This window comes from Solanum lycopersicum, chromosome 2, assembly GCF_036512215.1.
Source record: "Solanum lycopersicum chromosome 2, SLM_r2.1".
In the NCBI taxonomy this organism is placed as follows: Eukaryota; Viridiplantae; Streptophyta; class Magnoliopsida; order Solanales; family Solanaceae; genus Solanum; species Solanum lycopersicum.
In genome coordinates this window covers 18024893-18050363 of record NC_090801.1, presented here as the reverse complement: position 1 = coordinate 18050363, position 25471 = coordinate 18024893, and the positions used below count along the sequence as shown (strand labels likewise).

Genomic DNA, 25471 nt, shown 5'->3' with positions numbered 1-25471 from the left:
GGTCCTTCTTCAAGGACCCTTGGTTGGTCCTTGGGTATGTTTTCCCTATCTTTTCCAACGCAAATATGATCTTCTATGATTTTAGAACCTCTCACATGAATTTCACCAAAAACAAACATGTAAAACTGGACGGAACTTGCTTAGACACACAAGGTCATTTTAAGGCACATCTTTTGAACGCCATAGATGTTCTTGGATGTTTAGCCTCCAAACATTAGAAAACATGACACACTGCCTATGTATTCTATAATAGCTATTTTAAGAACCTTATAACCTCATGAATCAAACTTACACACATAGAACCACATACGAGGCACATAGGTGACTTAGTCGTTGAACGTCTTGGTCGTCCCTTGACGTTTGACTTCGAATGAACCTAAACTTTTAGACATTGTCTCAATACTATATAACAGACCTACTTAGGAACTTAGACAATCAATACTAACATGTTAGACTCTATTTCACTTAACTCATTTTGGGCTCTTACAAGCTCCCTCACTTGGACGATATTATTCCTTGAATAACATTTTCCACTCTCCAAAATTTAAAACTTTGAAGTTAAAACTTGAAATTTGAAACATAAAACTTGAAACTTGAAATTTGAAATTTTAAAATTAAATGTTAAATTTAAAATTTATAAGCTAAGAACATATAATTTCAGTACAAATTTATAAGTATTTAAAAAAAACCCACGCTCCGTCCCGTCCCATCCCACCAAATCCCATCTCATCTTCTATATATAGTGGGACGGGATGGAACCTATTTTTCCCCCCAATTGCAGTCCTGTTCCATATCCCCCTTCACCGACCTCCGTCCCGTCCCGTCCCAAGTCCCCTTCCCCGTCCCCTTGCCATCCCTATTTTGGACTTCAATGGAGACTTAGAGAGAATTCTGAAGGATTCGGGGTTTTGTTTTCAAATAATGAAATCATCAAAGTGTCAAACACTTATCTACAGATTCAAAATACCCCAAATAAACCTCCAATACTCTTATTTGGAATGGGGTGAAATTACAAGTTCACCCATAACTTGGAAGTAAACATTTGCATCACACAGACCCATCAAAGGTTGGATAGTCGACGAACCATTTGTCAACAAACGGACCGTCCTGTCCTTCCATTGGTTGGTTCAGAGACTTTTTCAAGGTCCTCTTATGAACCAAGAATAAGGTACTACCAACGGCACCCATCGGCAGGGCGTCAATTAGCCCACGAGCTGTTGATGCCTCCGTCCTTTTGGGCTGCCTGGGACCGTCCTTTCTCTAAGTTTGGGTCCTTCTTCAAGGACCCTTGGTTGGTCCTTGGGGATGTTTGCCCTATCGTTTCCAACGGAAATATGATCTTCTATGAATTTAGAACCTCTCACATGAATTTCACCAAAAACAAACATGTAAAAGTGGACGAAACATGCTTAGACACACACAGTCATTTCAAGGCACATCTTTTGAACGCCATGGATTTTCTTGGATGTTTAGCCTCCAAACTTCACAAAACATGACACACTACCTATGTATTCTATAATAGCTATTTTAAGAACCTTATAACCGCATTAATCAAACATAAACACATAGAACCACATACGAGTCACATAGGTGACTTAGTCGTTGAACGTCTTGGTCGTCCCTTGACTTTTGACTTTGAATGCACCTAAACTTTAAGACACTGTCTCAATACTATATAATAGACCTACTTAGGAACTTAGACAATCAATAACAACATGTTAGACTCTATTTCAATTAATTCATTTTGGGCTCTTACAAGCTCCCTCACATGGACGATATTAGTCCTTGAATAACATTTTCCACTCTCCGAACACTTTCAAAGAATAGAGATTCAACTAGCAGCTAATATTCATTCCATAAAACATATAAAATATAATGAAACATTAATCTAACATATTCAAGAAATACACAAACACAACAAAAAACTAGAAAACAATTCTATGACTCATTATGCTACAAAATTCACATGCTTCATTTCAAATAGTAAAAACTCATTTTAAAACGATTATCATACTTATATAGATAAGTACTAACAACCTTACAAAATTTTAGATGAAAGAATCAATTAGTAATTTTTCCAAAATTTAATAGTGAGAAGTTTCACAATCCTACAGTTATTTATACAAACTTTTCAAAAATGCGACTTTTATGCAATTCATGATATAAACATACAATATACAAAGTGACATCATATAAGCACATCTTACAACATAATCATCGCTTTATAAAATACATATTCATGAAGTTAATCAAATTCAATTTCAATAAAACTCTGAAACACAATGCACATGCAACAACTTCTGGGACTTTTTATCCGATCTTCTAACCATACTCCACCACCTAGAAGGAACTCATATTACAACAAGAGAAGTAGAACTTATCATCATCATAATCACTCTCATCCGGCTTCTCCCGTCAAGACCGCAGTACGTAGAAGTTCCCATTTGTTGAAGCAACATCCTTTAGAACACTAGGAGCAACTTGTATACACTTTCTTCCTCTAGAATCAATAATGACAATCTCTCACGTTTTGTCGTTCCTTACAACAACAAAAGCAACTCCCGGTACCTAATAAACACTCAGCATAATGTTTCTTTCCACATTTGGCACAAGCAGATTTGATCTTTTGAGGAAATCGCTCAATTAAATAGGACCCGATTCCTCTGGCCTGTTGTACTTGCATTGAGTTTACCATATTTGATAAACATCCCTTAATTTATGCAAAGCAAACTCTGCCTTATCCCTAGATGTGAACCCCATAGGACTCAGCACCTTGTACACGCTATCAAGAAATCTTGTGGATCCTCCCACACCTTATATCAAGAAAACGTAAGAGGATTCCCCCTCAAAAAATATCTCAACCTAGAGTTCATAGTGCTCTCCACCACATTAGCCGTAGGCATCATACTCAAAGTCGATTGACTATTTAATGGCTCGAGCTAAAGAAGGCAAAGCCTCTCTAATCTCTTGATTTGTCAAATCTAGATGAACCACTGACACCTCATTGCCTCCTTCCACATTAGGGATATGATCACCTTGGTAGTCACTTGAGAACCTTCGACACCTTCACCATTTTGAGGAACTTGCTCAACTTCCTTAACTTGAGGAGGAATCTCCTCATTCATAATGTTCTCTCTTAATCTTTTAGTGGACATCCTTTTAGTATTCATTTCCTAGAAACAGAAGTAAACACATTAAGAAGAATATTCATAACATTTACTCTACTGCATGACATAGTAGTAGAAAAGAAGCGAAACTCTATTGTCCTATAGCCTCTTGCCAATAGATGTGACGCGACTATCACGGATGGTCAAAACTCTACTAAATGTGATTTGATAAGACTTTTTGATTCCGAATACTACTTTAACAACCTATGCTCTGTACCAAGCTTGTAATACCACGAAACCACACCTTAAAAGTTACGCGAAATATCAAATAGAAACCGGCGTACTTGATTTGGGCAATAGGAAATACTAAGTATCAATCTTATCATATTAAGACACAAGAATATTTGGGTGGCCCATACAAAGTACCAATATAGAAATACCTAGTCTATTGCAATAATTCAAATGGAAAACATAAAAGACATGTATGTCCTCAGTCAAATGATGACATACTTCAACTTCTCTTGAACGATACTACGGTCCAAGTTTTCACTTACCGAAAGAGCCTCACCTACCAAGAACTATAGATATAGATAAAAACATGGATTAGTACAACTACATGTACTTAGTATTGCATTAGGCATAAAAATCATGAAAACGGACATTTATTGGAAATATACATCTTTTAATTTTAAAATCGTATTATCAACATAGAAAAAACATGTAAAAACTTAGGAACTTATAGGAAACCATTTTAACAACAAATCATAATTTTTTACCCACTTAGCAGTGAGGTATAGTCATTGTACAGTGACATAATTCACTGTGTGAATTGGCTATTCTTTCTTCCTAACCCTTTCTTATATGTAGTCTTCTCACTAAAGGCTATCCTAAGTCCCACTTAAGAAAAACAAAGAGAGACAACCCATACAACCTACCTAAGCATCCCAAATGACCCTGAAGAATACTTATAATAAGACACCTACACCATTACAAGACATCAAAAACATCAATGTAAGATGCTTCTACCAAAGGTGACTCTAAGTCCCTCTTGAGTGAGTTATGAAGATACTGCACAGACAATTCCCTACACACACACTCTAGAGATACTATAGACTACCTAGAATAGAATCATTCCAACTAAGAGTATCAACATATAGGTAATATGACATTTTCCTTCCAAGGGCTATTAAAAGATTTACTTAAGTAAATCAAGAAGATAACGTCCATGATTGACCTCTTCAAGATTACCTATGTAATGCTTAAGACTACCTAAGGCGTAGATCATGTCCACAAAATCAACAAACTTTCCTTACTAGAGTCATCTTCAAGACTTCCAAAGATCAGACAAGAAAAGATCATCTTCTATTCCCTCTTATCACTTTATCGAAAGAATCCTTAAGTCGGTTTAGATTAGGTACTCATTCACTTATACATTTCATAACATAAGTCATTAGGTCATTAGTTCATCAAGGGACACATACATGACATAAAGGACATTGAAGTTATGGTCTTGAACAAAACCTAGGAACTCCCAATAACTCCTTCAAAGCATACTTTGCAAGAAGTAGATAGAGACCCATAACACCACCTAAACCTAATCAAACTTCTCTAATGCTAATAGGTATTCAATATGATAATAATAGACAATAAATGACATATAAAATGATAGCAAGACATAGAATCCAGAGATCTATCATACTCCGATGAGGTTGTTCTACTTGCCGATGGTAGAACTTAGACACATCCCATGCAGACAAATGGTTAAGGAATATCAAGGGCATACTTTGTATTACAGTCTCTCTCTTTGACTAGAACCTTCCCCTTACCATACTCACTCAGTGCTAGCCTTATTTATCCTGCAATAATTCACACATTAGGTTCACATATAACGGTTCCATAACAAGTTAAAAATCGTATCACATTTACCCTACTAAAGAACGGCCGCTAGGGCTACCTCTCAATGGAAACAAGAAACTCATGATGAGTTTCCTTAGGATTAATATGATGTCGTTCTAGACAATAAACCGTAAGTCCATTATTCCTTTACTTTGAAGGATACCATTATCGCTTACGACTTCAACAAATCCTAACCTTACCTCTAAGTCAAGGTTTTAACATTAAAGACTCTCTTAAGTTCATTTAATGTCAGATGTCATTCATACATTTAAGAATAAGAGTTATAACACCCTAAATCAACACATCACATATTCATAATCATATATACATAAAGCAAGGGACACAAGTCAACCAAGACAAGACACCTTCTACTTCAACCAACACAAGACACCACATACTTCACTTTTACCTCATAATCCAAGTCATTCTAGAAGCACCTAGAAATACCCCTAACGTCTTCATGTCATCCTATATACTATCCTATTAGATAGTATACACTAAATCTATGTTGATATTTCTTTTCCTATTATCTATCTCCTTGGTCCGGCAAGTAGCATTAAGACAAGTTCTAATGTTGGTCATCTGTTAAAAAGACTTCTAAGTGAAAGAATTATTAATACATGCAAGACACTATTCTAGAATTGTTATTTTATTGAGGTTTTACCTTATTATTTGCCTATGGTTCCCACAACCCTAGTTATGGAGTTTAGTTACCCATAGTCATAATCACAATATTCAAATATATTATATAAGAATTCATGTAAATACTTAAATGAGAAAGAGTAAAATCTGAAAGTTTGCTTGATTACTCAACAAAAATAACCAACAATAACTAATAATACAGAGTCTCACAATACAGTGTCTAACCTCAAAAATGAGGTTTTTCAAACTATTTATAGAAAATAAAAACCTAATTAATAAATTTAGAGGATCAAAAGACATACCTCTCTAATTATAATTCTTCACATTGATATGTAATCTCCACTAAGTTCGTCACAGCAAGATCTTCCTTGATTTTAGAGTGAAATGGAGTCTTAGAGAGAATTCTAAGGTATATGGGGTTTTGTATTGGAAGAATCAAATATTCTAAGTGTTAAAAACTTATATACACAATTAAAATACCCAAATACTCCTAATAAACCTCCAATACTCTTATTTATAAGTGGGGTTAAATTACAAGTTCACCCCTAACATGGCAATGAACTTGCACATCACACATGCCCATCGATGGTTGGACAGCCGATGGACTGTTTGTCCACAAATGGACTATCATGTCCTTTCATTGATTGGTTCAGAGACTTTCCTAGGTCCTCCTTTCATTGAATACTAAGTCCCTACCAATGGCACGCACTGAAAGTCCGTCGATTTGACCACGAGCCGTTGATGTCTCCGTTGTTTGGGGCTGCCTGGGACAGTCTTGTCTACAAGTTTGCGTCCTTTCTCAAGGACCCTTGTTTGATCTTGGGGATGTTTACCGCTATTTTTCCAAGGGGAATATTATTGTCTATGATTTTATCACATTTCACATTAATTTCACCCAAAACAAACACGTAAAACTCGATGAAACACTCTTAGACACACAAGGTCATTTCAAGGCACGTCTTTCGAACGTCATGGACGTTCTTGGATGTTTGACTTCATAACGACAAAAAAATTGACAAACATACTATATGTTCTATAATAATTTATTTAATAACCATATAAACTCGTGAATCACAAATAAACACATAGAACCACATACGAGGCACATAGGTGACTTAATCGTGGAACGTCCCTTGACGTTTGACTTCCAATACACCTATACTCTTAGACAATGCCTCAATACCATATAATAGACCTATTTATCACCTTATACCATCAATATCAACATGTTAGTATCTACTTCACCTAAGTCAGTTCGGGCTTTTACACAGAGCATCTAGCAATTCTATAGAAGAGCTGAGAGAATAGGGCTAACTTACAATTCCTCCAGGCTTTAATAATCATTGATAAATTCCAATAATTCAACATCAATACATGTATAAAATAGTATCTAATAGTACCATTACATAAATAAAATGTTACTTCGAACATCTGTGTTTAAAATCACATTAGGTACACTACTTCATCAAGTCCATAGAAAGTAAATGAATATATATAAATTTATCGAATCCCTAAACATTGATCATCATTGATAAATAATCAATAATTCCTATTGAATTCACACAAATAACAATAGTTATAGACAATTCAACAGTAATTGAAACATAATTAAATCAACATAGAATCAAGATCACAATACCCATATTATATGCCTATTTGAGAAATTAGGATGATCATGGGTTCATCATAAAATTTGATTAAAATTCATTTTAAAGCATTAGATAATCCTAAATTTATCATAAACATGCTTTTGAAATACATTTTAGAAACAACCCATGACTAGATTTAGAATTTGAAATTTTGTTCTTTGAATTATATTTGAAAATCCTTGATTGGCTCCTTAGATGAATGGATAACTAAGGATGAAGTATCACCATACCTTTGTGATTGATAACACATTAGAAACTTGACAAGAAACCATAAATATCAAGACCCTAGCTTGAACTTGAATTTTCCCTCCAATGGAGGTTTGAGAGAAATTGGAGAAGAAGAGAGTTATGGGATTTTTTATTTTCTTATTGGGTGTTGGGGTTTTGACTTCGGAAAGGGATTAAATAAGTCTTAAAACCTTTTTATAATCGTCTTCAAATATTATTAAAACATCCCCACACTTATTTGGACTTTTAGAAATGTCAAACTCAACTTCTTATTTCAAAATATTCGCTAGGGAACAAGTCCGTGACGCTGAGTTGTTCCCTCATGATTTTTTTGAAAATAGCTTCCGGGGCAGTTGAGTCTTCATTTTGTCCGTGACTTGGAAAAACTTTTTGACCTATGGTTGATCATGTCCGCGACGCGGACCTATTTAACCAAGGAACAAATGCTGCTTCATGGGGCAACTTGTTGGCCCAAGGTTGGGTCCTACTTAAGGACCCTTTGGTTGGTATTTGGGTTATTTTACCCGGACTATTCAACCTTAAATACTCTTTTATAAATATTAGGAACCTATCCAAAAATTTGAGAATAAAAAAACACATAAAGCGTACCAAGACAACTAGAAGACACACGCACGTTTAAGGGGCTAACATTCGAACGTCTTGGACGTTTGACCTCCAAACATCACGAAACTTAACACACTGCATATAAACATCATTATAAATATGATAAGGACCTCATAATCCCATGAAATACGCATAAGAACATAAAACACTTAGGATCACTTTGGTGACTAGTCGTCAAACGTCTTGGTCTTCCATTTGCGTTTGAATTCCAAATCACCTCAAATCAAGTGTACATACTATAAAAACCTTATGAACATATTAAAAAGATTATATACCCTATAATTTTTTGTTTCATACAGACATCATGGATTGAAAAATCTAATTAATAAGCTTCACATACAATAGATTAGAGCCTTAGTTCCAACTTGAACCCTTGGTGAATTCGTCCTAAGCTGTTGCCCAAACTTATACTCTTCTTCAATGGTTTTTTTGAGAGTTCGAAGGTGAGATATAGGTTTTGATTTGGAGTCTAGAGTCTAGGGGGCCTTTTATTGTTTTAATACTCATGTAATGCCTAAAACTACATAAAATAACCGTCCATATAATTATTTGAGGTGAAATTTAACCAATCACTTGACAGTAAGCTAGTGGAAGTTGCAAACCTATCGACGGAGGACCGCCTAAAGGGCATAAACCACACGATGGGTCGTGCTATTAAACTGTCGTCTTGGTCAAAGACCCTTAACTTGAGGCTTAGTCTCATTAATATAAGTCACAACCAACGCCCCTCACCAATGGGGGTCGATGGACCTACAGCTCATTGATGCCCCTCGTTGGTTGTGACAAGTTTTGACAACTTTTCTCTCAACTTTTGTCCGGTACAAGGACCCTTAGGTGGTTCCTTGGGGATTTGTGCCCATGTTTCCACCCCAAATATGAATGTGTAGATTTTAGGAACCCTCCCTATAAATTTGAGGTACAAACACTACCCAAAACATCATGAAACATACGAAGGCATGCTAGCACGTCTCAAGGTTAACTTTCAAACGACACTAGGCGTTCTTGGACGCTTAACCTCCAAACTCTGTCAAACTCTATATAATGACTCTCGAAAGCTTAATTGACCATTTAAGTACCTCATAATCTCATGGTACCACATGTTAGGATTTGTTTTTGACCTATAGCATTTTGGGTCCTTAGTATATCCCCCACTTAGGAAACATTCGTGCCCAAATGACACCTTCATAAACAATTCATAAAGTACCCGTTCTAGACTAGCAGCCCACTGTTAATGCATAATACCTAAATGCACATACCAAAATCAAGGAAACAATCAAATTCTATGATAATCATAACTATACTTAATTATATAAAGACCTCATACAAAGGCTCCTTATCAACCATTTGGGAACATGACACAAATGTTTTTATGCTAACCTCAATTCCTCATCATAAGGAACAACAAAACCATAAGAAAATTTATAATCATAGGAAATTTTGAGAATTTTCATAGATCAACAAAGATGAACATACCAAAAAGGGACGTAAGGAGATCATTCTTGATCACCCTTGGATCGAAGAGAATATAACCTACCTACCTTTAATTTTAACAACACCTTTTACATTTAAAGGATGAGCTCTCTTATCCTCCCTTCCCTTAGTTTTAAGATCCAGAAAATCTCTCACTTTATGCCCATCTTTCCCACAACAAAAACAACAACCCTTGTCGGCTAGGAACTTAACATAATGACTCCTTCCACACTTGGGGCAAGTAGATTTGGAAGACCCACTACCCTTCTCCTTGTCAAACATAGAGGATTTTGAAGAATCTTGGCCAGAGTATCATGGTTTAGTTCTAGGCCTATCTTGTTCCTCAGACAGTATGGAAGGACTTATCACTTTCAAACCTAGACATCTAATCTATTAGACATCACGATCAATAAAAAAAAGTTGCTTGTGGTATGGACGACATGGGTCCAAAAGCCTATATGATGGACAAGATGGAAACGACAATGTTAAGACAAGTTACAGTCTAAGTAATGCCAACCTCAGAATGGTCAAAGAACTACCAACTTGGGTTAGCGGAGTCGCGCATAGAGTAAGCATCATGTTTGGTGAGAACCAAGGTAAACATAACTTCACAATCGGGCTTTCGATATCTTTGACACAATTCATGGTCAATAATTCAAGGTAGTCTGGCGCAGGAAGATAGCAAGCCATCTATTTGAGACAAGAGTTATAAAAATCACTAAGGTATTTGTCGTAAGGCTCCGCGGGCTGTTTCGAATGTGGTCAGACAAGGAATTTTATGAGAGACTATCGAAAGAGCAAGCAAGGTGGTAGTATGGGGGGCAATAATGTTCAATTTTAATTAGCTGTTCCACAATACATGGTTGCACCAAAGGGAGTGATATACCATGGTTTCACGGTATTATTAATAATTTTTCCTTAAGTTTAGTGTGTCCAAGAGCCTTTTTGTGCTAATTTTCATATAAGTTTCTCTTTGTTTTGCAGGAAATCTGTCCAAAGATAAATGCGGAGATTTTGAGCGAAGAATTGCAGAAGAGACCACCTACGGAGCTTATGACGGTCCATCGTTCTTGTGACGGTCCGTAGGTGGCAGCGTAGTGCAGCTACTGAAGGAAGATGGGGAAGACTGACCAAGTGTGGGATTACAAAGCTTGTGACGGTCCGTCGTGGTTCTGACGGTCCGTCCTGCAGGTTCATCGTGAAGATCAGAGAAGTGATCCCAGTACCCATATTCCAAGAGTTGAAGTGTTTTGGAACGAGACCCTCGACGGACTGTTGTGCCAATGACGGTCCGTCATACTTGTCGTCGAGGGGAATGAAGATAGCAGCAGAAGAAATTGCACAAGTATGGGACGACGGAGTCCATGACGGTCCGCCGTGACCATGACTGTCCGTCGCGAGGTCCCTCGACCCAATCGCATTTTGGCAGATTTCCAGCAATTAGAATCCTTGTTTAATTATAGTAATAATAGGTTGAAGTTAAGTCTAGACTATTTTCCTCTTGGGAACGATCCCAACCTCACTAGGGTGGTTATTTACTTGGCACGACCGTTTTACTTCTTATTCGAGAAGTAAGTTTGAGTGTATCAAATTTTGGCGCCGCTGCCGGGGATTTTAGCTTTTAGATTAACTTGAACTTATTAATATAGTTTTGTTGATATTTCCTTGATTTTACTTTGTTTTATTGAATTTGATTTCTTTTCAGAACTATCCTCTTTGTATGCCAAATACACGGAGAGGAAGAGAACCCTTATTTCCCTACGATCAAGAGCTAGAGCGTACACTGCGCAATATGAATCGAAACTTGGGAATAAACGATGAGGATCCGAACCAGAATATTCCAGCTTCGGTTGATGTTCATGGTCAGATATTACCCGATGCTCCGGGTGAACATCAACAGAGGGGACAAAATCCCGTTCCACAGCCCCAAGCATACTACAGAGGGTATGATAACATAGCAGACTCGGATGGGCCACTTATCTTTCCCCCTCTACCCACAGGCCACACTTTTGTGGTAACTAGTAGCGTTATGCAAATGCTCACTACCAGAGGTTTGTTTTCAGGGCTACCTTCTGAGGATCCACATGCCCATATATCTAAGGTAAGGGCAGTGTGTAAAAGTTGTGTGGGGAGGTCGGATTTGGATCTAGATGTAATAGGTCTCAGAGTGTTTCCTCTCTCACTGGCGGGAGAGGCTGCTATATGGTTCACTGAGCTCCCATACAACTCAATCTTCATTTGGAACCAATTGAGGGAAGTTTTCTTGGCATGCTACTATCCAGACTCCAAGAAACTAAACCACAAAGACAGAGTGAATAACTTTATGGCACTACCAAGAGAGCCAGTTAGTAGTTCTTGGGATAGATTCACCTCATTCTTGAGAAGTGTTCCAAATCACCGTATAGATGAAGAGTCACTAAAGGAATACTTCTATCGGGGACAGGATGATAACAACAAAGCGGTGTTGGACACTATAGCAGGTGGATCTTATAGAGAATGCCCTTATGCTGAGATCGCTGAAAAATTAGAGAAAATCTACTGTAATAACAAGGCTTGGAGTACTAGGAAGTCTGATACAGGGAGAAACACCTTCGCAGTGCAGTCCACTCACAACCCAGCCACAGATGAGATTCGGGAAGAAATGTCTCAGATGAGAACTGAGCTTGGGTTGGTAATAAAACATGTCACAGGGGGTGCAGAAAAGATAAATGCAGTCAACTACTTGGCTAAACCACCACCTCCTAATGATGAGTGATATTATGCGGAGGACACTTATGCAGTAAATGAGAAGACGAGGGGTTTTTGACCAAGCGCCCAAGGCCCAAATCAGGATAATTGGGGCCAAGGTCAAGGGAACCAAGGTCGGAACTATGGTAACTACAACCGTGAGGGTCATTATGTCCGAGATGGAAACTAAAACCGCGACAACAACTTTAACAGGGGTAACTATGCTAATAGAAACGACAGGAATGGTCCCTATGTCCCTCCTCAAAATCGTGAAGTTACTCCTAGGGATGGTGGAGATAGTATGGCGCGAGTTGAGGATATGTTGCCCAAAATGATGAGGAGGTTCGATGCAAGTGATGAGCACATTAAAGAATTGAGATGTGATTTAGCTAGTATTGGGACAAAATTTGTTACACATGCAATTTCAATTAAGCAGATCGAGTTGCAAATGGCCCAATTATCTGCGACAGTGAACACACGGCAACCGGACACTCTTCCTAGCAACACTATCCAAAATCTAAAGAATGATGTGCACTATATGGCAATCACTACTCGGAGTGGTAGGCAAACCATTGACCCACCTATGCCATCTACTGAGGAAAATGTGTGAAAGGATAATGATAATGTGGTAAAGGGTAGTGGTGAAGCAGAGGAAAGTAATGGAAAAGATGCAGAAGTACCTATCAAGGTAATTCCCATGCCTAGGCAACCACCACCCTTCCCTTAGATATTAGAGAAAAAGACCGAGGATGGTAAATACCGGCGTTTTATAACAGTGTTGAAGCAGCTTTCTATTAATGTACCTTTGGTAGAAGCTCTAGAACAAATGCCCGGTTATGCTAAATTTATGAAAGATCTGCTCACCAAGAAAAGACCAGTCACTTTTGAGGATGATGATAGACAGCAGCATTGTAGTGCTATTGCTACAAGATCCCTTGTACAGAAGAAAGAAGATCCTGGTGCATTCATTATTACTTGTACAGTTGGGTCATTACATTTTGCGAAAGCATTATGTGATCTAGGGGCAAGCATAAATCTCATGCCCCTCTCAATCAACAAAAAGTTGGGTTTGGGGGATCCAAAACCCACTGCGATGCGGCTACTGATGGCTGATCGGACAGTGAAAGAGCCTATAGGGATATTCCATGATGTGCTAGTAAAAGTGGAGCCATTCATCTTTCCGGATGATTTTGTTATTCTTGATTGTGAGGTTGATTTTGAAGTGCCTATTATTCTTGGGAGGCCATTCCTTGCTACAGGTAGAGCACTGGTTGATATGGAGAAGATACAGATGACATTTTGGTTTAATAATGAAGAAGCAACCTTCAACATTTGTAGGACCATGAGGTAGAGTGGTGAGCTCGAATCGATATCTGCCATATCCCACAAAGAAAAGATGAAGAAGGAGACTGAACAAAAAAATGCAAAACAAGATTTTATGGTTGGTGATTTGGTGCTTGTAGACAGTTCTGGGGTGCCTTGTCTTCCGGGCAAGCTCAAGTCCAAATGAACTGGCCCTTACCTGATTACCCAAGTATTCCCTCATTGAGCAGTTGAGTTAAAAGCCAAGGAGAGAGTGCAGTTTAAGAGGAATAGAGATAGAATAAAACTCTATTTTGGGCATAAAGCATCGGGGAATAAAGTGATAGAGGCATACCATCTTGATGAAGTCTGAGTAATCAAGGGTCCCCAGTCGTGCCACGAAATTAAATCAGGCGCTTGTTGGGAGGCAACCCAATACTTATCGTCTTTTTAGTAATGGTAGAATTTTTCTATTAATGGGTGTTAAATTTGCAGGCATATCACCAGGAAATTCTGCAGAAAATTACTCTGCAGCAGTCACTGACGGACACATCGACGGACTGTTGCGCCTGCGACGGACTGTCGTATTCATCCGTCGTACCAGGTACGTTTTTCTGTTGTTTTGAAACTAGGGCAACCACGACGGAACCACCGATGGGCCATCACAACTGCGACGGACCGTCGTCGGGGAACCGTCGCGTGATTAATGAGGTATACCCGTCCCGACCCGGCTGGACCCTTTTCCAAAATCAGACCGTTTAAACTCCCCACCCCTCCATATTTCACCCCAGTACTTTCTTATTTCTCCCATTACTCTCTCTTTTTAACTTCCCCATTCCCTTCCACCGATCATTGCCCTCTCACAATTCTCCAAAGCCCTAAAGTGTTATTTACTAGTGGAAACTGCTGCTGTGAGTGTCTACCTTGCCACCGAGTACTTTGGCATCTGTTTTTTCTCCATTTCTACGGTATGTGTCTCTAATTTATACTCATTTATCTTGCATTTTTGTTACTAGTTAGTATTAAGCTTAGTTCCTCATAGTATTTTGTTTACTTTATACGATTCTGCCTTACCTAGGTTACAAATGTTCGAAATTACCATGTTTACCTAGGTGCTTTTGCATTGCTAGTTTCCTAGGTAGTTGGGTTAGACACATATAGGTCCAAAACACTACAAGGTTGATGTGGGTTCATCGAGGTTGCTTAGGGTACCTTTAGTTCTGTCACTGTCATTCAGAACGAGACCCAGATGACGGACCGTCGTAGCCATGACGGACCATCGTAGGGTCCATTGCACAAGCCCTAGAACCCCTGTCCTACCGGACACACGTGACAGATCATCGTCCTCGTGACGGTCCGTCCTGCACAACCGTCATGCTAGACAGAGATCCTGTTTCTAAGGGTCTCTCATTTTTTCCCAAGTGTTCCCCAACGGACACATGTGACGGACCGTTGTCATCACAACGGTCCATCCTGCACAACCGTTCTGGTTGTCAGAGACCCTGTTTCTAAGGGTCTCTCATTTTTTTCCAAGTGTCATTCAACGGACACATGTGATGGACCGTCATACCGACGACGGTCCGTCCTGCATGACCGTAATAACGGTGAGAGACCCCTCTCTGAAGGGTCTCCATATTTTTTCCCAAGTGTCCTACGACGGACATCTACAATGGACCGTCGTAACTGTGACGGTCCGTCCTGCACACACCGTCATTCTAGTCAGAGACTCTCCTTCAGGGTTCTCTATTTATACAGAGTCCAAGTACAACATGACGGACCTCACGACGGTCCGTCATAGTCACGATGAGCCGTCACCAGGCCCGTCGTGTGTCACTGTTTCTACAGCAATTACATATTATTTTCACTATTTTATTTCGTATGGCTTCGCTTGTCTTGTTTTCCACTACTCGTACTAATAGTGATCCTTTGCAGGTACTATATACTATGGCACCCAAGCAAGACCGAACCTACGCACGTGGGCGATCAATGTCTGGTGCCCCGTCTGCACGCTTGATCATAGGCTCTGATGATGAGCTGGACCCTGAGTATGTGCCCCCAGGCACTTCCACACCTTCCCGTGCTGCACGTGCTCCTAGATCCACACCTAAGACGGTGGCGTCCGGCGTAGTCAGTGCCTCCCAGTCTGATGAGGAGCGCACACTGACCGGCACACCCTCTGGGTCAGCCACAAATGAGGAAGGACCGTCTGGGTCCTTAGGAGTATCATGGTCCGAGGAAGCTTCTGGCTCTGCTGAGGTTCCCGCACCCGCCACTGCTGCAGCGTCGGCCTCGTCAGATGAGGCTGACAGTTCAGACTCTACATCCGGCGCACCAGCTCAGGTCCCCACCATACCCTCTGACCAGCCTAACCGGTGGTGTGTCGACGGCCAATTTCAATTTTACTCCGATGCCAAGTCCCTGACTGATAAAGGAGTAATGACTCGAACACTCACCTTGGAGCGGCGGGTATTTACAGGGAGTCTCCCAACTATGCCGGAGATCCACAACCTCTTCACCAAGCACCACTTAGAGTGGACAGCACATCCGTTAGGACGATACAGTGAGAAAATGGTCTAAGAGTTCTACGCATACTATGTAGCGACTCTCCGATCACAGATCGATAGGTGGGCTGCTCCCGCTAAACAGGCCCCACTTGAGCAGGTTTGAGTCCGGGGCGTGCAGGTTGACATTTCCCTGCCAGCCATCCGCCGGTTTCTATACGGCGAGAGTGTAGATGCTACTCGAACCCCCATCACTGCCGAGTTTGACTACCGCTGGCAGATAGTAATGGATGGACAGTTCTTGCGCGAGCCAGCACTGAGAGAGACCACCAAGAGGTGGATGGCCCTGCACCTGTCAGTAGATGAAGAGGGTGTCAATTGGGTCACTGAGCCGAAGGGGGCCATCAAGAAGTCCAACCTCACGTTCATAGCAAAGTTCTTGTGGCTGCTCGTCCGTCACTGCCTTTCCCCCACAGCTGCTGATAACATCGTTACCCGGGATCGAGCAATGTTGAGGGCGGCGATGATAGCCAAATTCGAGGTGGACTTCGAATGGCTTCTCTAGGCAGTCATGCACGAGAGGGAATTCAAGGTCACTACTACCTACCCCTTCCCGTGTATGATCTTTGCCCTTTGCAGGTCCGCAGGTGTGCCTATATGGCACGTAGATCAGCTTAAGACCCCGCAGGGCACTGTAGACATCGGCCTCATCAAAGACGAGGCCAATGAGTTGGCTTCAGGTAGAAGGCCCCATCCAGAGCTGCCCCCACTTGTTGATGATCTTGCGGATACTGTAGCCCAAGCCCGCACATCTACACAGGCGTCCACTGACACTACCCCGGTCGAGTCTATCCCAGGTAGTAGCACAACCCCCAGCTCCTCTCACACAGCCCCTCTACTGGCACTGGTCCCGCTTGCTAGGGTCCAAAAACTAGAGGCACAAATGGCCACTCTTCTGCATCATATCCAACCGTGGATGCAGAAGTCGATCTCTGAGTCTGAAGAGCGTCTAGAGAGGAAAATGGAGCAGTTTATAGAGTGGAAGATTGCTGAGGTTAACCAGCCCCTGGACGCCTTTGAGTTGAGAGTGTTAGCCCGACCTGCCCCTCCGATGGATGTGTCGACTCTTCAGGCTGCAGTCGACAGTCTTCGTGCAGACATCGACACGATCCTAGAGGCGAGGGTGCCGGAGTCTGTCCAGCCTGCTGAGGACACTGTATTGGCTGCTCTGTTTGCTACTTCAGAAATTCCACCACCTCCCCCTCGAGAGAGTGCCAAGAGGCGTAGGGGTCGAGCAGAGGATGAGGCGCGATCAAGGAAGAAGGAGCGCCGAGAGATGGAGGCTGCGAGGAGAGCCTCACTTGCTGAGGAGGAGGCACACCGAATCAGAGCATCACAATTAGCGGTTGGGGCGTCTAGCTCCCGCACTGCAGAGATAGCAGGAGTCACTACTGATGGTGCGGATGTTGCTGAGGACACCACTGAGGGTGTCCAGATTGCAGAGGACTTGGGTTCCGGGGAACCGGACCCACAATCTTGCTGATCGACGGCGCTTTGCGCCATAGGTTTGCTTCACCTACCACTCTAATACTTAGATTTTTTATGCATTGAGGACAGTTGCATGTTTTTTTTGTTGGGGGTGGGGTAAATGGAATGTGAGTGTTAGGGTGAAGTCTGAGTAGCCCAACTCACTATCCTCTTTTGGGGTTTTCTTTCCTGTGTTCTTTTTCCCCCAAAAGATTGATTAATTTTTCTGTTGAACCGGCATGTTTATATCTTTTGTACATAGTTTAACTCTGAATCATGATGGCTGAAATGATATCCTGATAAAACTGGAAAATGTTGCATGACTAGGCATAGTAATTGATAATTGTGTGGCTCTAAGCATGAAATAGAGTTACACCATTGCATTACCCTAAGTCTTCAATTCGAACTAGGTGTCTGATAATCTTGTATAGTGATGAGATGTCAAGTGAGTGTGAGGAAATCTGAATAGTTCACTATTGGTACTGAGCTAGAACTTTCCTGGTTAGTCCTACTAAAAGTAAGCTGTAACACACAAATAGGAAAGGATCATAGGCCCTTATTCAAGATAGCCCATTCTAGCCTAAATAAAAGAAACCAAATGAAAGTTATCCTTCTTTGATCCAAATAATCTGAGCTTAAAATTAGACCTTTCTTTTTCACCCCAACTGATTTTTTCTGGGAACAATATGTTGGCCCTGGTACCTCCTTGGACATGTGCACCTTAGCTTATGCCAAACGCATAAGTTGAGGGTGGCTAATGCACAAACAACCTTCGTTATGGCCCTGACCCAACTTTGGGTATTGTGTACCTTGACTCATGGCAAAGCCATGAGTTGAGGGTGGCTGTTTTGAGGAATGCTCTGGAAAGTGGGGTTGAAAGAACAAAGAGAGAGAAAGAACAAAAGTAAAGTGACTCAAGAACTCGTTGACAGAAAAGTAAAGAAAAAGAGAAATATACAATAAAAAAAGGAAAGAGTCACTTACACAAATGAAGAAAGAAGGGAAAATAGCAAAATGAAAGAATAGGAGAAACTGGGCTAGATAAAGTGATAGAAAGTGGAAGGTTTAGCCGATATGTCAAGGAGGGCAAAAAGTCAATAAAGTGTACCTAAATATACCCTACCTGACTCTGAGCCTATGTTACAAGCTAAGACAGTCCTATTGTGATCCTAAGGGTTGTATAGCGAACTTAAGGCAGTGAAAATAAGGGCAAGCTTATGGCAATAGGTATGAATGAGTATGACTTTGTTCTGAAAGCGAGTGTTGAAAAGTAATCCTTATACTCAAACTGAAATCATTGTGTAAAAACTGGGGATTTCGTATTGAAGTGAGGACACTAGTTACAATACCGGAATTATTAGCACCTCGGTGAGAAATTGAAGAAGATAGGTGTTAGTGCATGGTGAGTCTGTGTCATGTTCTAATCCCACAAAATTCAAGCCTAAAAGTGATAGCATGTATAGATTTGATGAGATTAATCAGGATTGATAGCCAAATGATTGCAAAGGATAAAAGATGGATACTATTGTACAAAGATTGTGTAGTAAGTCATAGTGTGTCGCTTGAGGACAAACAACAAATTTAAGTTGAGGGTGTTGATATACCGTAGTTTCACGGTATTATTAATACTTTTTCCTTAAGTTTAGTGTGTCCAAGATCCTTTTTGTGCTAATTTTTCTATAAGTTTCTCTTTGTTTTGCAGGAAATCTGTCCAAAGCTAAATGCGGAGATTTTGAGCGAAGAATTGCAGAAGAGACCACCTACGGAGCTTATGACGGTCCGTCGTGCTTGTGAAGGTCCGTGGGTGGCATCGTAGTGCAGCTGCGGAAGGAAGATGGGGAAGTCATTGACCAAACAATAGTAATAATAGGTTGAAGTTAAGTCTAGACTATTTTCCTCGTGGGAACGATCCCTACCTCACTAGTTGGGTTATTTACTTGAAACGACCGCTTTACTTCTGATTCGAGAAGTAAGTTTGAGCGTATCAGGGAGTTACTTCTAGTGCTGGCAGAGGAACAAACCTTTTGTATGCTCTCAATAATCACCAAGTACATAAGAATTCGCCATATGTTGTTACTAGTATGATTCTAGTATATGGCTTTAGTGTTTATGCATTGTTAGACCCAGGAGCAAGTTTATATTTTTTAACTCCCTATGTTGCTATGAACTTTGAAATTATTCATGAAGAACATAGGGAAGCATTAAGTGTCTCCAACATGTTAGTTAATCCATTCTAGCAGAAATGTTCTATCATGATTTTCCTGATTTCGTCATTCACAAAAGTACCATGTATGATTTAATAGAGTTAGACATGGTAGATCTTGATGTCATACTAGGAATGGACTATCTCCATGCCTTTTATGAATCAATATATTGCAGAACTCGCGTTTTCATGTTTCATATTCCAAATGATCCATTCATAGAGTGGAGTAATAATACATCATCCCCAAGAGTCGTTTCATTTCGTACCTTTAGGCGATGAAGTTACTTTCAAAGGGGTGTATGTATCACTTAGTTCTAGTTAATGACTCAAGTGGTGATGTTTGTCACATCTGGGTTTACCCCCTAGGCTTAACCGGCATCGTCGTCCTCAATCAGGACTAAGAAAAGTCTCTTAGTCTTACATCATTGCATTCGTCGATTAAAATACGGAAGAAATTAAAACTTTTAAACTACTTGAAATCAGAGGTTTATATCGACCTCTACATTCACATAATAATAGTAATATCGAGTATGCATAGACTCGTTCGTATAAGAAGATTACATAGTCTTCTACATTTATCTCACACACTTGTATAGTAAAGAAATAGTCATAAATCTATCTCATCTCATAAACCATCTAAATGAGGAATACAACATTGGGCATAGCCCTACATCAATTAGAGTATGCCACATATAGGCTTTATACAACTTTGTCTCAAATAGGAAATAGAGTCAATACAAAAGTTGTAGTAACTAAATAACTTTGAAAAGAGAGTATTGGCATCGTCCTCGGGGAATTTGAGGACCTACCACTTGGATGATAGAATATCAAAGTCTTCTTTCAAATCTACTCAAATCAACTTCAACGACTGGAACCTAAAATGTTTGAGAAAAAGGGAGAAAATTGGGTTAGTACTCCACATGTACTAAGTATGAGACCATATGCACAAATACCAACAAAGTAAGCTAGAAAGGGACATTCAATGCAATCGTGTTATTTAAACCAATTTTTTGAACGTACTAAACAAATTAATGATACCATATGCACGTCATCATACTAAACCCATAATCTCATTTAACTCTATCATCACGTAATAATATCACAAACATGAATAAGAATAAACCACATAAATAGAAAAATACACCAACCAACCAACTATAATGTGTATAAGCCACAAGTGCAATGACCAAGTAAAGCCCCATAACCCTACTTAATCAAGTAACCCACCAAGGATCATAATTAACAATTCACTTCACATAGAATTGTCTTCCATCTCATGTATTATTCCTTCTTTAACAATGATAACAAATTTCATATTCATAAGCATATGATTTAACATATAAAGTCACTTACATTATATTTTTGTTTATATGCATAACATTAACTTCACAAAGATTTTATCAAGGCAAACTAGTGCAAGTCATAGATAGAGTCTCATACCCCTACCTAAGTTAAAGTCAAACCCCCCAAATCACTTCAATTAGTCAATACTTCATTCATTCATTTTAGTTTAAGGAACTCCTTCCTTAACCGACATAGACCACATGAGCTAATGTGAAATCATGTGTCATGAAACCTTACACCGATGAAATGTTGTCTACCCACCAAGGTAGAACCTAACATAAACGTAGCTATCTAGGTGGATACACTAGCTAGTATCCTAGGGTGGCAACATAGTTTTTGGATCTTGGGGGATAAATCATGGAAAATTAAACTCGACACGCTACCTTGGTTCATGAGGCTATCAACACCGTGAGGACCGTAGTTAACCCTTACCTTCATTATATAAGAATATGTCACCCCCTCACTCACAATATCACTCGGTGCTAAGCGATGTCCCTTTTATTTAAATGTTTTTAATCTTGTTGTAATCGTAGCTTAGTTTAGGTCATAGGGTCTTACCCTTGTATAATCATCATTATTAATAGCTCAATAAGAATTGTATGAGTGTAAGACCTTTAATCACAATCGATATAAGTGAGGTTAACACTTTAGCAATTCATAACATATTCAGGCACATAGATAGTTTTCACCATCCTTATAGCACATACACCTTAATCTTCCTCATAACATAGTCAAGACATTTCAATTCAACGTTATACCACCCTATTAACTTTATATAAGGCATACTCCAACGTAATTTCATAACTTAACAATAATTAATCACAACCGGAAATAAAGATAGAGATTCTAAGACTTACCAAGTGTTTCTCGTAGTTTACATCAAGGTCTTACCATCAACCGATAACTCAACCCAACATCGGGAGTAAAATTAACACAAAATTATAATTAATAGAATAACAAGTACAATTGCATCTCCATAGCACAATTCATCTTAAGATTACAACTTGATACAAAATACATAGGCTAATTATACATAACAATTCATAACCAAAATTATATCTAAAGAACTAGCATGATAGGCCTATAATTAATCTTAATTCAACTATAATAGTGCCATAGGATAGTATTATAATCATCAACAAACTCAATTGAATGATCAACATACAATATAGGTCAAGATCACTACCTAGGGTTAGGGATAGAGAATCATGTTCTTCAATTTGACCAAACAATAAAAAATTATCATAAACAAGTTAAATCACCTGTAAATATACTCAATATAACCCTAAGAATCCAGCAACAACTCAATCCATAAATCCAATTTTGTAATTGAATGAAACCCATAAGAAAACTTAACCTTTTGAAATCCATTATAAAGAATTCCTTTGACAAGGGATCTCAAAGGTGAAAAGGACAAATAGCTTAATGTCTCTCAACAATTTGATGAAGAATCCACCCGGTTTCAGCCCCCAAAACCCTAGTGCTTGCTAGCCTTCAATGGTGGGTTCTTGTAGAGAGAGAAATAACAGAGAATGAAAAGGATTTATTTTGATAGATGTCTTTTGGTTAATGAGGGTAAAGGGTATTTATAGAGGGGATTAATTAACTTCATTGGTTTCTTAGATCACTAACTAACCCCTAAACCATTTAATTATTTTAAATAAAATCATTAAAATACATTAGTGAAATTCAACCCCTCACTGACGAGACCCCGTCGATAGTGAGTCGGTGGGTCGACAGACACCTCTCCATCTGTCCTTCACTTTCCTTGTCTCTATCAGAAACTTTGCAAGCGAGTCTTCCCTACCATCTTTCTATGTATGGGATGATGGTGGCCTCGACGCCCCATCGAGCCCATGTTGCCCCGTTGTCCCTTTCGTCGAGTATAAAAATAACTATGTAAACAAATCCCTCTACAATATTTCTGTGTGAGGGACGATGATGTCCTTCGATGCCCTGTGGGGCCTCTTACGAACAGTCGTTTGCCTCATTGACGCACACTGCCAGTCAATGTTGCATCAAACTACAGGGGTTCTCCTCGAGGGCCTTTGGTTGGTCCTTGGGGAGTCGTACCAAAACGTTCCAAATCATGAAACAACTCAAACACCTATTAGTTACCTTTCCACCTATTTTCTTACATTTTCGACAACTAAAAGTTAGTAAAAGTCTAAGGCACACTAACACTTCTTTAAACCAACTCCCGAAACATTTTTGTTCTTAAACCTTCTAAATGATCTATCTTCATTAAAAATGGACTTAGAAACAGTGTTTATACTTTATGACACCTCTGTTAGGCCTTTCAATGAGTCTCGGATTTTCAAGGTATTACATCATCTCCTCCTTAGGAACATTTTTCCCCAAATGAATCTAAATCTCTTTTAAAGGACAGAATAAACCCAAGACTAGCAGCACAACCGAATCAACAATATCTATTTATAAAAAATCATATCACAAATCCTAAGGCTTAAAAATTTCATCAAGCGGCATTTCCATCGCACAACATTTATGAGCTCAACATACACCGTATAAATCAATATGCTACCTATCATTTCATGAAGACTCACCATTTAAAAATGCACAACATAACTCAGAGCAAGCAAAAGCAAAATTTCAAGTTTATGAATAGCAATACTACAGTGTCTCACTGTAAGACTTACTGTGAGGTTTTCAAAAAAAAAGATAAATGTCATTTTTGCAACATTTCACTCAAAAATCAAGAAAACAAATCTCTATCATAATTATATATTTAAAAAGAAAGGCTAACCTTAAATTTAAAAAATATGAGGATATAGGGATTTCATATCGGTCTCGGCCTCCAATGTATCACCCTCGACTAATTAATTTTTCTATAACACCTGCACGGAAACCACCTCTTTATTCCTCAACCTCTTGACTTTCCTATCAAGAATTTGACACAGGATTTCCCCAGAAGAGAGGTTATCCTTGACACCAAAACTCTCAATAGGAAGAATGGACTCAGGATTACCGATACACTTTTTCAACACAGAAACATGGAAAACCGATTGAACCGAAGCCAATTCATTAGAAACTTTCAAAACATAAGCAACCTTACCAACCTTTTGCAAGATTTCATTAGGACCCACATAACGGGGACTCCATTTCCCTTTTATTCCAAAGCTAACCACTCCTTTCATTGTTTAATATTTCCAATACGCATTATCTCCTTCTTCAAACTCCAAATCACTTATCCTATTATCGGCATAAGACTTTTGCCGAATATAGGCCATTTGCAACCTGTTACTTAAGATATGAACTTTTTCCAATGTCTTATAAATCAAGTTGGGATGAAGAATCGAGGGCTCATCAACTTCAAACCACCCTATAGGAAACCTACACCTCCTACCGTACAAGGCTTCATAGGGAGCCATGGAGATGGATGTATTAAAGTTATTATTATCAGCAAACTCCACCACCAACAAGTGTTTATCCCAACTTCCTTTAAAATAAATAATGCAAGCCCTAAGTATATCCTCAAGGATTTGAATAGTGCGCTCTGCTTTACCATTCTTTTGAGGATGAAAAGCGGTAATCAATTTCACCCTAGTGCCAAAACCTTCTTCGAATGACCTCCAAAAATTGGATGTGAATTGTGCACCCCGATACGAAATAATGGATAACTGAACACCTGGAGACACACAATCTAATCTATGAATATCTTAGCATAATATTTTGCCGAATATATGGATTCGACAGGAATAAATGAGCTAACTTAGTCAATCTATCCACAATCACCCATATAGAAAGATATGACTTTTGAGTCCGAGGAAACCCTACTACAAAGTCCATATCAATGTCTTCCCACTTCCAAGTAGGAATTTTGATATCTTGTAGTAACCCACCAGGCTTTTGATGTTCCGCCTTAACTTATTGGCAATTTGGATACTTAGCAAAAAATTCCGCTATGTCCTTCTTTAAGCCTTCCCACCAATATACTTCCAGAGGTCATTATACATCTTAGTTGAACCCGGATGAATGGAGTAGTGGAACATGGGCTTCTTCAATGATCCAATCCCTCAACCAATCGACAACGGGAACACATTATCTCTTTGATGTCTCAACACACCATCCCCCCCCCCTAAGGAGAAAGACTCATTAAACTTGCTAAGAACTGATTCTTTCAACTCCATTAAGGCTAAGTCAAGCAGTTGTTTTGACTTCACCTTGACCACTATCAATGACTCTAATTTATGATGAACTATGGCATCCTTGTCTAGAGCACTCTCCAACCTC

General features: G+C 39.4%; 1 protein-coding gene across 1 annotated transcript; it reads right to left on the bottom strand.

Moving 5' to 3' along the window:
* Positions 1–24066: 24066 nt before the first annotated feature.
* On the bottom strand, positions 24067–24375 carry LOC138341917 (uncharacterized). Its single transcript, XM_069294102.1, has one exon. The coding sequence runs from the start codon at positions 24373–24375 to the stop codon at positions 24067–24069; it is 309 nt and encodes a 102-aa protein (XP_069150203.1).
* Positions 24376–25471: the final 1096 nt, after the last annotated feature.